The sequence below is a fragment of the Corvus kubaryi genome, unplaced genomic scaffold (assembly GCF_017639235.1).
Source record: "Corvus kubaryi isolate FWS band 111438036 unplaced genomic scaffold, C.kubaryi_AGA036_p1.0 split1-37296, whole genome shotgun sequence".
Taxonomy (NCBI): domain Eukaryota; kingdom Metazoa; phylum Chordata; class Aves; order Passeriformes; family Corvidae; genus Corvus; species Corvus kubaryi.
Window position 1 is genome coordinate 12,669,795 of NW_024582075.1, and position 14,605 is coordinate 12,684,399.

Here is a 14,605-nt window from a genome sequence, read left to right on the forward strand (position 1 = left end):
ATTAATTTTGAGACTGATCAGAAAAGCCAATTATTTGTTGCACCACATTCAAAAACCATGGAGAACATTTTAGCCCCACCAAACATGGGCTTTCTTATACAGAAACTGGTTGTTCTTCTGGAGGAGTGTTGATGATGAAGCTGAGATTATACAAGTGGAACTAGTCGTCCTCAAATTCTAGGCCCTAAAAATGAAAAGCTTTGAAAGTAAGGATCAAGGTCTCGAGCTCTGTAATTTTCAAAGCAAGGCAGCGCAGATGGTACATAACAGGATGTCCATTTGAGAGCTACTGTTACTGAACTGTGTTGCCACATTCTACACAAGCATGACTTTTATTGTGTCCCCAAAAGATAGGGAAAAATATGCTTTGGTAAACTACAAACTACATTTGTAAACTACTAACAGGGGATCTTCTATTTATTTGGAATTTATCACAATTTCAATTTATCAAATGCGTGGAAAAGCAACTCAGGAGTATCACACTAAAGGTAATCCAGTTTACTACTCTCAGCTTCTTCACAATATAAGAAAGAGGAGATTTTGATTACAAATGGGACATCTGACAGCCAAATAAAAGATATTTCAAAGTCCCTTCCAAGTGGATAGCTTTAAGAAAAATTGTATGTAACTCAATATTTAAATAGAATGAATGAAGTAGATGTTCTCCTTCAATGAAAACTTACAAACTAGTTCTTGTGAGAAATGATAGCTTGTTAGACCATTCCTATTAACTACAGTCAGTTTGCCATTGTTATGGTCCCCATGAAATCACATAAACCCACGACTGGAGCTGTAACTGGAATAACTGGAGGAGATAGCCTACTCTCAATAGGATATGGATTTCAGAAAGTAATCCTTTTTCTGTCTCTACATGCACAATATCACATAGACTTGCAATGATGGGAAAAGGACAAGTAGGCTGCAAATCTTCAGCAGTTTTGAGACCACATAGCAAAAAATAGGCACTTTCTTTCTCAAACTATAGAGTACCATGAGAATATACTTTAAAAAGTAAAGTGCTTAAATGCATCTATACGCAGTAGAAAGGAAAATGATCAGTGAGATATATTCTTTCATTCTTCATATTAATGTAACAGATCTTTGACATTAAATTTGGAAGAGCAGAATACAGTACTTGTGGTGCCTTTAAGAATAGTCACTGTCATTGGAAGAGTGGAGCCAAGACAACTGGAGGAAAATGAAAACTTCTTTCTTCAGTATTCAAGACTAAATACATAAAGAAAAGGAATGTTCTTCCTCTGTCAGCTCTTACATGTAAGAATTCTTCAGGATTTATTATTTGGCATTTCATGGCTCTGTATTATGATACACACATACATGCACGTCATGGCTGTAAGCAATGGACTGTACAATAGAGAATACCTGAAAATTTGGAGCTACCTTAGATTTAAGGTCTTCTGTAGAAAATTTAAGGGCATATTAGGAGTGGATTGGTTTGTTCAGGCTGGAGGAGACTGAAGGGAGACCTCATTGCAGTCTACAACTTCCTCAAGAAGGAAAGAGGAGGAGCAGGCACTGATCTCTGCAGTGACCAGTGACAGGACCCAAGGGAATGGCCTTAAGCTGTGTGAGAGGAGGTTTAGGTTGGATATCAGGAAAAGGATTTTCACGCCAGAGGGTGGCTGGGCACTGGAACAGGCTCCCCTGGGAAGTAGTCACAGCACCAGCCTGAGAGAGTACAAGATGCATTTGGACAGTGCTCTCAGGCACATGGTGTGACACTTGGGATTGCCCTGTGCAGGGCTAGGATTTGGACTTGGTGCATTGTGGGTCTCTTCCAACTCAGGATATTCTATGATTCTAGAGTACCTGAAAACAAGGGTAGTTGGAAGATTTGTTCATTTTAAGTGGTATATCATTTATGTAAATATTCTTTTCTATCTGAAGTATTTTGGATAGAACTTCAGTAGTAGTCATGAAGCTTTAGAAACAAATCCTACATTTGACATATTAGAAGAAATTACAAATTCCATAATGCATAATATTATTTTTCTAATGTATCACTGGCCCATACTGAGAAACAATCTATTCTATAGATTTTGCATTCAATCTTTTTGTCAAAAACTACACAGCACATCAAAAGTTAATAGCACTAGGGAGTTCTGTGATTAATATGAAAACAAATGGTATATTACAAAATTTCTTTTGTTCTTCATTCACAATGATGAAAATGCTAGGATTTAACCTTTAAGGGTTAAAGAGTTTAATCAATGTCAATGTCTGATCTTCTGAAGGCGATAAAGAACAGTCTGTCTAGCGATACCCAACAGAACATCACTTTGTCAAGCCACAAAGCACCCAAAAGCTTGTCAAGTAAGTTACCAGAAACCTCTTTGTGGTTAGAACTCAGCTCCTTCCTGCTTGACCTATTATTTGATATTTGACCACTTGGTTGCAAGACACTTGCTCTTTCCAGCTGAAATGTCACTGGGGCATCTTGTCAGCTCCCCGACATCTCGGCCTGACATACAATTTTACTTTTGTGTGCTACAAGGCAGAAAATGCAGGGCAATGGCCTTGCTTTAAATTCTGTCAGCATCAAAGATGGGCGTCACTCTTGGGTCCTACCAACAACAACAAAAAAGGAGTCTATTTGAAGGTCAAAACAGCCATTACTTTTTAGTCTTTCAGTTTAAACTAAATACATTACCTGCAACACTGGTTTGGGAACTGTCCTTATAAAGTATATAAACATATCATCAGAAATCCTCCCTCCACAATTGTTCTTCTTTCTTATGAAATGCAGACTTGATAAAAGGGTGAGTTTTCAGTGCCTGCAGGGACCAGATTCAGTGGTTAACTTAACTTGTTCAAATAGGCAAGTGGTATCATGTAGCTTTACAAGGAGCAACCTGACCTTCTCACATTGACCAGCAGTGACATTATTGTGCAGGAAGAGAAGCAGTCACATCATTTCTGTTTTGCACAACCTGCTTAAAGTTTGCAACTAAATGCTTGTCTTCAGTTGAGCTGACAAGAGAAAAGAGGGGGCTCAGTGAACCATGGCAGGGCTGCCATGAAATGACAGGAATCATTGGCATACATTTCAAATAGCTCTCTCAATCCTATTAAAGTATTGCAGTCCTGCTTTAAAATAGACAAGTATGAAACAACTTTGATAGATAGAGACTAAAATGGCTTATTGATTTTTTTTTTAAGACTGAGGAAAATTACCCAAAATGTGTCATTCTTTAACATTTAAAAATATACTACATAAAAAATGAACAACAGCAATAAATAAAAGTTTAAAGAAATAACTGCTTCAGTATGCAAAACCGACAAGTGCAGAAATGTGAACATACAAATGCACATTTTCATAAAACCATAAAATTAATGTCAAAAAATACAAGCGCTGAACTCCAGTTCAAAGATAGCAACAAAATTACACTTTAATGGCATCATTTTACATTAATACAATTTTTCCCTTCTAGAAGATTATTGATACTAAAAATCTGAAAATCCATTTTTCATTGTTCTTCTGGGATTGGATGTGACATCCAGGCTGAAGATACAGATTGAAGACAGAGAACTGTCTCTGTTTTGCATAACACTGTAGGATGGATGTGTCAGGTTCAGCTTGCAATGCCAAAAAGTCTGGGATAGAACTCTGGTCAGGCTGAATTTCTAGCTTGGAGCCATGCTGATGTTTGAACTACCTCTTGTTTCCTGGAATGATAAATAAAGAATAAAAAAACAACCAAAAGAGAATCTACATTTACTGTTAAATTCCTTTCACAAAGGTATGTATATGAAGTATTTGCAAGTGTTTGCTTCTTGTTTTAAACACTTACTTTGGTACCTGAGAACCAACAGTCATATTTAATAAAAAGAAACAAAGGACATTTTCTCAGGTATTCCTCACTAGTAAGTGTTAGAAAACAATAACCTACTTTATTTGAAGTGCTACAAATACTTATCGAGAACTTTTACCCCTGTTCATTATAATTACCAGATTTATTTTTTATCAAATAAACAAACTTTTTCCACAGTCTCCCTGTCAGTGTTACTAGGAAACATACGTCATGCTAACCATGGAAGGCATTTGTTTACTTTTAAATGTATTTTATCATCAATTGAAATCATACACTTAATGCTATTCAAATGTTAGCCTGTTAGAAAATGCCCAGAAAATATACACTGAATGTACATTGATGGGAACATGACTCATACTTCAGTAAGTCTCAACATTCAGTCAAACAGATATAAAGGTTAGACTAGTTAAAATTCAACATTAAAGACTTTCCAGGACCAAAACATCAGGCATCCTACTTTGAAAGATTATGGATAATATTAGTATATCAGTACTAATAATTCTTTAAAAAATTGTAAAGAAAGACATTCTGTATTCCCCTAAACAAATAAAAGAAAACTCAATGCCATATTGCTCTTCTTCCCTTTACCAATGCACTACAAGATGTGAAAATAACAAACATTTCATCAGGTTTTAACATATGTGAAAGCATCACATACAAAGCATAATTATGGAATAAAAAAATTAACACACTAAATGACCATTCAGTATCTTTGGGCTTAAAACACTCTCTCTTCAGCATTTAAGGAAGAGTATACATGGATATATAAACACACACACACACACATTGAGGCATAAACCCATATATACAGACACACAGATTCCAATACACATACTCATAGATATCTGGAGAGAAGCTGAAGGGTATGTGTATATTCATATTTCAACAAATCCAGTCTCAATCATGCATATAAAGACACATTCATGAAAGATTCCCCTTTCCTCTCTTACTGTTGCTGAAGAAAAATCAATTGTTGCCTCTAACACCTACTTCAACAGTTCCCTTTGATATGGACTCTTTTATTTCCTGATTCACCACAAGCTGTATTGCAGCCACTGTAAACAACCAGATTATATTAGACCTTCATTAAGAACCCATACAGTAGCAAATTTAGATGACTGTTTCAAGTACATAGTTAAAATGAGGTCGCGCCTTGAGTTTTTCTAAATTATAGTGCAGATGAGGATGAGATAACCAGCAGGACTAGCAAGTAAGATCTGTAACACTCCGGTTTTTCCATCCTTCTGGGGTCAACTCTCTACCAAATTAGAACTGCTAAAAAGCCAATGCACAAATGAGATTTGCTCCGTTTGTACCAGCAGACCTGAAATGGGATCTCAGTGAAGGCTACTACACCAATTAACAGTCTGTTGTTCTTTGTATACTTTAATCAGCTGACCACACACACAAAATTCTCTCTAAAATAAGATCATTCATTAAAACCATTACAACAGTATTGAAATACGCAAACAACTTGTGATGTTCCAAAAAAACTTCCACATGTAAAAAAACTTAAATCAATAAGCTGTAAGCTACAAATGGGTTTTATTCTGGATAACAAATATTGAAGACAAATTTAAACATATTGGTTTTTACTGCTTTCAACTGGATTGAAATTAATCAGCATACCACAATGAATGAAAAATCTTATGCTATGATTACACGTGCATATTACTCTTTTCCAAGCTGTAGTGAGGGGTTTTTTTTCTGAAGAATATGGCATCAACATCCCAGTAAAGAGATAAGAAATCAGATTTCCTTTGAGAGTTGCAAAAAAAATGTATGAAACTTAATGATTGGCAGCAAGTCAATAGACTATGTTACTGTAAAAGCTTCACTGTTGGGGGAAAAAAAAAAGCTCTGGTTTAGTTATCTAGAGTCTGTGCTCTACTTCTTACAAAGAACAGAATACTAGTCATTGAACAGAAGGGAAATCAGATTTAATAGCAATGTGATTGATGTAAAAAAAAATTGGCTGTTACTCATAAGAACTGTTATGATCCAATATTTTTATATAACCTCATGATGAATAAAAAAATAGTATTCTATAGAAGAAAAAAATACTCAGAACTGGTATAACATTCATTGTCTGAACACATACCTTTACAGAGGAATTTTAAAGGCAGTTATAATTTCCCCAACAGACCTCTTTCACCATTATTGTATTTAGACACCTTTCTAAAACATGTATTAAATTGACAAACTCAAATGACTATGCCAGAGCTGTGGTGATAATCCATCATATAAATATGCATTTAGGTAATTTTTAAAAGAGGAATTATTTATCTTAAATAAGGTGTCTGTTTGGGTAAATCTTTAGCACAGCACTTTTATTTACCCTGTAAGCTGTACATGACTCCGTCTCAACTGTTACATGTCACCAGGTAAATAGATATTTAGAACACATATGTCTAGCAAAAATATGCCTTCAAAATATTTATGTAATATAGTAATTGGTCATGTCCTGTGCACATTTTTCAAAGTTTGATAGCCTAACTTTATAAAACATGTTTTCTCAAGGACAAAATATGAGAAGTTAGTCTATATTATGGAGTAATTGCTTTCTAAATCTTAGTTAACTCAAGCAATTTTTTACTAGACGTGGAAAAGACTTCTAAAACAGTTCTTCTCCATGGGTGCTCTGTGACTAACCTACGATCAAATTTAGGATCTAGTTTAAAGGTTGTCTCATGATATATGAGCTGTTTTACCACAGTTAAAACTCATTTATAGTGGGTTACTTTTTTATGATGATATTGTGAGGGAATATTTTCATACCATAATTTACAATACCCTTATATTATGTTTTTATTGCAATGCCAGCCTACCCGATAGCATCACATTGTGATCAAAGATACCCATTTTGCTTTTGTATATCCATATTTGTGGAATAATATGCACAGTTGGACACTTGAAATGAGACAACTATGCATGTGTTATGACAGTGGTGCAAACAGATAATTTCATAAGGAAGTAGCAAGTATACTGTTTATCTTCAATTGTAGGACAAAAATCTACAGCTGCAGCTGCAAATCAGTCAGAACAGTTTCAGCCTTCAAAATCTACACAAAGATAATTTTACTGGAAAATTTTCACAGCTTTTCAATTTCCCTCAGCTATGTATGGTATTACAAAAACTTCTTCCACTTCTCAGGTCTCCCACCACGAGTTTTTGTCACTTCAAACTGCTTTCAAATACTCAATTTCAAAACACAATAGCCCAAACTTCTCTTCTGCTTTCTTCTGATATGTAACATGCTACCTTATTAAAAATATATACTATTAGAAAATCAGAGCAATAAATAGTGATAAGGGTTTTGTGCATTAAGGCTTCTGTCTTATGCGTGCAATAACAGCTGACTTCAACTGAGGTGAAAAAGCCATGAAACTGCTTAGAATCAGAAGAGACCAGATAAGAGACAAAAGAGCATAAAGATTAATACTGAATACAAGTTATGACATTTCCCTACCTGTCTGTGATGATGTAGGTGCAATAACAAGTATAGTGTTATATCTCAAAGTAAATGCAATACAACTGTTGAATTATGAGGCCAAAATGTGATCTGGAATTCACCAGAACACAGGACATACTTAGGTGTATGAAGATGGCTGACAGTAAACAGAAGTGCAGAGGGAGGAGCAAGCTGTAGTTTCTTCAGAATTCTAGCAACCCCTAAGATCTCTGGAAAGACAGTAGCACAGTTTCTCAAGAGTAGGAAGAACTGTAATTTAACTACATATGGTGGGGGAAAAGTGAGAAACAGTCAATATATTTCTCCACAATCGATTTCTGATACTCACTCCTCTCAGCCCAACTCCAGTACATACAAATACACAGTAATACCAGTAGACAGCAAATCAAATAGCCAATAATATTCTTTTCAGCTTCTCCCACCTATGCTATCCTTGCAGCTTGAATCATTTCACTGCTGCAATATGAATTCCAGTAAGTGTTAAAAAAAGAACCACTGTCTTCAATAACCATTTTGCAGCACTTATGTGGAAACCCAATTTCCCTATAGAGAAAGATGTACATTGTCAGATCATTCACAACCTCCTACTCAGACTGCTATTTCCAAAACTGAGTTGCTTGTTTGCAGACAATGCCAAGGCACTTCCAGTATGCTGCTCTTTTTTTTTTTTTTTTTTTTCTGTTAAAAGTAACTCCAAGAGTCATTTCTTACTCTCAGTGAAATAATCAAATAAAATGCTACAAACAGGTATTTAAAATGGAAAGTATTACTTGGGGATGGATATCAGTGCAATACAGTGCTAGTTACAAACTTTTTCAAAGTAGGAATTGTATGCTGGCCGAAACTGGAAAGTTTTCTTCCCATGTCAGTGATCTTGCAATTCTGTATGCTGAAGCAGTAGAACTAAATTGGTGCTCTGACACAATATAAGAAAATGGTAACATTCAGGATAAATTTTAATTGTCAGCACTCCTGCCTGGATTGTGCAAACAATTTGCTATCAGAGAATAATTCTATGGGCTGCCAACTCATTACATATTAAGTCAGGAAGGTAGACACACAGCACACTTTGGGTGCTGCTAGCCAACAATACTAATGGCTCTTTTCATTATCAAGAATTCCCTCTTCCACTTTCAGGAGTTTTTAAACAAACAGCAGTCTGTAATATCTGCAAATTACAATTTTTTCTTACTTTCCTAATGCTTTTGCATTTAATTTGTTCAGTGAAATCGCACTCTGGAGGCTCAATTAAAAGCAATTAAGAGAAAGATTTCATTATATATTGTATTTGTTTTTCTAAAAGAAAATTCTGTTTCATTCAAACATACTTAAACCTGGTATGCTTGAAGAACACACAGGATTGGATGGATTATCACACCAGATGAACACTTTATCTTCAATGTTTTGTTGGCTTAAAGACAAATAACTTGCTTCTGCATTGCTAATTTTGATGTTTTCTAAAAATTTTGGCCAAATTCCACACACAGCCTACACCACAAGTCATTGTTCAAGATGCTTCAGTGGAATACACAGGGAAGTTTCCCATTTTTAGATCAAATTCTCTGCACTGCACTGATAGTACCAAAGTATTAGACACACAATGCTGTGCTCTTTTTTTCACGGTGAAATGACCAGTCTGTTTTGATTTCAATCCAAGTTTCCAAATTCTTTAGTACGTTTTGCCCATGATACCATCATTGTCTTTCCACTCTCTCAAGAATGGAAGCAACTTTTATTTATTTATTTAGAATCCTGGTGGCCAGCCCAAATGACTGTTGCTTTACTTTGTGCTGCATGCTGCAAACAACACTGAAAGGTACACTACACTTAGTATTATGACACCACTCTATGTTTCACAGCAGTGTGTAAGATCATCGCTGCCTTTAACTGATGACTCTCTTGCTTCCAAGGAAGGCTTTCCTACTATGTGACTTTTCCCACAGCTTCTCACTGCCTTAGATCAGTATGTCGCTCTCGCATGGTTCCCTCTCAGTTCTCCATTTCTTTCCAGCAAGAAGGGGAGAACAAGACTACAACCAAGAGACTAAAAGACTCACACCACCATGCTAAGGCACCACCAGCTCACAGAGTAGATCCCCCCATTTAGCCTTTTCTTCTGGGAAAACAGTCCCTATTCCACTAGTTAAAGTGTCAACCTTCATATTCTAGTGAGATATGTATTCAGCCATCATCCGAATTCCTATCCAGTGGGACTGTCTGACGTAAGCCTTCAAAGTTTCATCTGAGTTGCATGTATACTGCTGCTCTAGCAGAAAAAGGAAAAAAGTATATTTACATTCATTTTGCCAAACATTAGCATCTTCTGTCCAATCATTTGAATGCAGAAGTGTTAGGAGAAAACAGCTTAGAGAACAAGGGTTGACACATACAGTGTGAAATCTTAAGGTGCTTGAATGCAATGAGGGAGAAAGTGAGACAGAACCACATTTCATCTCCCTAACTGTGCTACAGTCCACATGAACTTTGTGACAGGTCTCTGTCTCTCAGCCACACTTCACTAGCTTCTGCTGACATTCAGCTGTCAGACAGCAACCCTTTACCATGCCCCTAACATGCTCTACAGCTTCACCCAATTAACTCGCTTTCACTTGACATTGCAGCAAAAAGCTTCATAATAGGTGGTCAAGGTGCACGGTGTCTGCTTGCCCCCTAACTGCTCACACACAGCAAAATGCTACCTTCCTTTTTGTCTGTTTGCAACGAACCGGCGCAACTACAATTTAGGCATTCTGCTACTAAATGGAACAAGGACAGTGGATCTTTGCCAGCAGTGCATTTATTTGTCTCTTACCAAAAACTATCCTAGAGCTAATAATCACAGAAATTTTGGCAAAAAAAGAAATTACACTGATTCAGTAAAATACTTCGATCGCTTTATACTTAACAAAAATATACTGTAACAGCAATTTGGTTTCAAGCAGAAAGAGGGGAAAAAGTAATTATTTACAATAGTAGCACTTAGCAACATAAAGGAGGAAGGTCTGCAAACAATGCAAGTGTCTATGATTCAGCTTTCTTGCATTAAAAAATCTTTAGGTATTCAGAAGATTAATTTTTGCTATGCATTTCTGCCAAATATGCAATATTTTTTGGGAATATTTTTAGAAATATGGATCTGTGTAGCTAATAAAACAAATGAACTATTAAAAATATGGAAATCAACATTTTACGATTCACTTGATAGCTTATAGAAAAACAAGAACAAACATGCAACTCACTGTTACTTTGCTGACAGATGCCTTGAGAATACTTCAATTTGCTCACTAGCTCTCTCAAATATATTTCTATATAAATATACAGAGTAGGTCAGAAAAGCCCGTTGAAAAGTCAATATGTATGTAGTAAGTACTGATGATGCTCAAGGGCTCTTAGCTGAAGACGGTGGAAGAGTCTGGATTGAGCACTGGTGTCTAGACATTGAAATTATAACAGCCACTATAGCAAATACCTTCTAGTGGCCTTATGGGTTTCAACTACCACAATTCCAACAAGACAGGACTCAAAAGATTATCTACATAGCCCTTTAAGATTCTGGTTTGCTAAACTACAGCAAACTCACATAGGTTATGTAATCTATTTTCTTTCCCAGCTTATCTACAGGTAAAAGTCCCCTTGCACTTCTCTTTAAAAATCTTTGAAAGGGCATTTTTTCCACACAAGAAATCTTATTTTCACAAAGAGAAGCAGACATTGAGACTATAGAAAGTAGAAGCTCAAGAGAAGTCCTAAGCATGAAGGAAGGAAAACAAAAAAGAAATACACTGATTAAGATGTAAAGCAGACTCCTCTCTTGACAGGAATTTATGGGAAGAACATAGAACAACTTATCTTTATGAAAGGTGGTGAAAAGCAGCAAATCGTAAGGAACGGGAGCTCACATACTCTGGAAGAGGCTGCTGATGCAGAAGTGGATAGTTTTGCAGCAATGAAAAAATTATAGTGAACACCTCAGTCAGATTCCATGTAGGAAAATGGCATTACTCAGAATTAAAATGAAGTGTCAAGGACATGCATGGCCTCATAGTGAATATTATTACTGTAGATCTTGTAAGTGAACAAATATTATTTTGGTTCACTAGGTATTGAGATTATAACCTGCTGTTGTTCATAATCCTGAAGTGACAAGGAAAATGCTGATGCCATGATCTGACAGCCTTTACTATCCGCTACCGAAGAGTAGATTAAAGTTCACTCTTTGGAGACAATGGAAATAGGAGCATAAACTGGATACAAACATGGTTTATGCAACCTATCTGCACCTATTTGAAAAACTGACTGATTGGAATCTGATATCCAAAATACAAACACTTGCATTTTGAGTCAGAACATCTGCACAGTTGCATTAGCCTACAGGCTAATCTGAATCTCAGTTAACCCAAATAACTGTATTAAACTGAGAAGTCTCTTTAAAAAAATCCTCGTGTGATGGAGCAAAGAATGACTGACTTACACCACATGTTTAGAAGTGAACTAATGTTACTGCCAATTTAATTTTCTCAAAATGAAGGTTTATTATTAAAATCACCAAGGTATGAGGAGAACAAAGGGTTCCATCCTTTTAGCACTGGCCAATGCACGTAGATTTTCTGGATAGACCACTGCCGATGTGTAGGCTTCTACATCCTAGCCAAAATCCTGATAAGGACTCCATCCCACTCCCCCATAAATTAGATTACAGAAAGATTACTTCTTCACCAGGAAGAGGTATATTTGGCTCCCTGTAGGTTTAGTATCGTTCTCTAAGTTATGTTTGCTTATTCAAGGCAAGTACTTTAATGTTCATTGATCCCCAGTAAAACTTAGCTGAAGTAACTTCAGGAGGGAATTATTCCTTCTCCCACAGACTACATGCAACATCGGAAACAGTGTATCTTCAACAGAGTTCTAAAGGGTAGTTTTGTAATAGTAATGGTCAGGGAAAACAGTGGGCTTTCCAGCAGTATTGCTTATAAAGTATCAGTTGATATCTGAATAGCCTAGAAAAAATATTTTAGGCTCTGTTTCAGTTGATGGCTAACATGTAGGTCTTCTGTAAATCCAAGATCCAAATTACATTAACTGGGCAAGGAATCAAGCTTATCAGTTATAAACAACTTGAGTGTGCGTGAGCTAGGTTTACTGTCTCTATTGGATTTGGCCAAATCTAAATATACAATTATATTTCAGACTGAAATTAAATAAAAAAATCTAATAATTACTTCAACAGAACCTTTTATACTTACTAGATTTCTGAGCACAGCCTCCAAGAATTGGTCTTAGCTCAGGTAATAGATCATCTCTTTCTGTGAGGTTGAATATGCAGTTCAAGTGAGTCCACTAGGCAAATGGAACTAGTATGTACTGCATACCAATCGTATTTTAGATGAATAAACATTAAAAAAATGCTAATGGAATTTCATCCTTTCATATATATTTAAGCCAAATGTGTGTTCTGAAAGCACAAAGTTAAAAACAACAGAAAAACCCCAAACAAACAAAAACAGACACCACCACCACCACATATAACACTAAACAAATAAAAAAACAGCCCAAAATCCAGAAACTTCCGACACATAAAACACTTCAAACTTTCATCAGGTATGTAAAACTTTTAGCAGAAGAGTCATGAAGAACATAGAGGAAGATTTGGGAAAGTTTTTTCAGCATTTTGGTTTGTAAAACAAAAAAAGTGTAATACAACTTAAAAAAATTAGGTTTTCTAAAAAAAAACCCAACCAAAAACCCAAAACAGGGATGTTTCAGTAATTTGGTGTGCCTTGTATGTTCCAGAATTATACCTTCAATTCCTTTACTCAGAGCTCCCATTTAGATTACAGTCTTCTAAAAAATCTCATATTTAAAGCATAGTAAACTTCAATAAGTTATTAAAATATTTAAAGCAATATATGTTTTGACATATACAAATTAAAATTAAACTGTATGACTTGATGTGTCAGGAAGCTTCGCAAAGCCCTGGTTAAGTTACAATGTTTAATGCTCAGATTCCCAAAAGAATGCAATGGTTTTAATAGACCCTGTGAAAGGAAACATGATGTCACACAGGCTTTGAAAGACTAACAGGCCCCTGACCATAAGCATATAATCACCACACGAGATGATCCTTCTGTGATCAAAGGAGGCCCTCAGTACTCAACAAAAGCTGAAAAATTAGTGAATTATTTCATTATTGTGTCTGGCCTTCAGAAACTGTATGTGTCAAACCACCTGCAACACCTAGATAGGATAAAAGGCTTTCAAAGTATTGGTGAACATACAAATTTAAGAGAGGCAAGTATTGCAATGTCAGCTTCATGGCAACATTTACTGAGTGAACTATGAGCTTATGGGCCAATATCAGTTGAGACCAGATCAGCTGAGACCCAGTGTGATGTCTTAAATCAGTGCGGCTTTAAGAGTTCTGTAGGTGCCTCTCTGAAAATAGGAATTCCTTTAGGAATTAAAGGAGTTACACCATCTGAAGGATGAAATGGAATCATTGCATTATCATAATGCCACTGCTTTTCCTGTACCAGGAAAATTTTGCTGGTGATTAACCACACTATTCGTGACCATATTCTTAGTAAATTTTATTACTCACGGTTCATTTTAAAGGTACCCTCCCCTCCACAGAGGGGAAAAAAAAGGGTGAATTGATTGCTTGACAAAAAGAGGTTCCTATCTTCCCAAAAGATGGCATTTCTAAAACAAGTCAACAAAACCCCAAATTCTTGTAAAATAGGGAAGTGAAATTCAGTTTAAGAAGCACATTTCTTTCTAAATCTCTTTCTTTAACTGAACTGTTAAATAAACTGAACAAAACAAATGTTATTTGAATAATCAAGATTATTATCATAATAACATCTTTTTAGCTGACAGCTAAGCTCTTTACCCTACGGAACGCTCATTTCCCATTTTAAAAATTTGTTCAATGATTAGTTTATTCAACAGGTCAAACTGCTTCACAGAGTTCACTCTCTGGAGAAAATAGGTCCTTGCTATGATCAGCTAGAAAAACAGTGCCCTCTCCACATAATGTGGGTTTCACAGAATTCAATGAAAAGTTTTTACACATAATTTAGAAACAGCATAAATAAATAAATAAATAAATAAATAAATAAATAAAACCCTGGGTAAATATTAAACAGATGGTCTTAATGTAAGACCCAATGAAAAGAAATATGAAGACGTAACTTGCTGCCAGTATTCCCCTAAATTATGCCAACATTACAGGAATAAAATTATGAATTAAGAACAATATTATGCTTTGTTCACTTAATTGAATTTCCTATTTTTCTATCT

At 35.7% G+C, this 14,605-nt stretch overlaps 1 protein-coding gene across 4 annotated transcripts in view; it reads right to left on the minus strand.

The window, feature by feature from the left end:
* Positions 1-3,384: 3,384 nt before the first annotated feature.
* The window catches only part of CCDC171 (coiled-coil domain containing 171), a 157,702-nt gene continuing 146,481 nt past the window's right edge, over positions 3,385-14,605 (minus strand). For all 4 annotated transcript variants that reach the window (XM_042012696.1, XM_042012695.1, XM_042012694.1 and 1 more), the window contains one exon: positions 3,385-3,687. In XM_042012696.1, the coding sequence (XP_041868630.1) occupies positions 3,633-3,687 (55 nt within the window). In that variant the 3' untranslated portion in view covers positions 3,385-3,632. The remainder of the gene's footprint in view (positions 3,688-14,605) is intronic.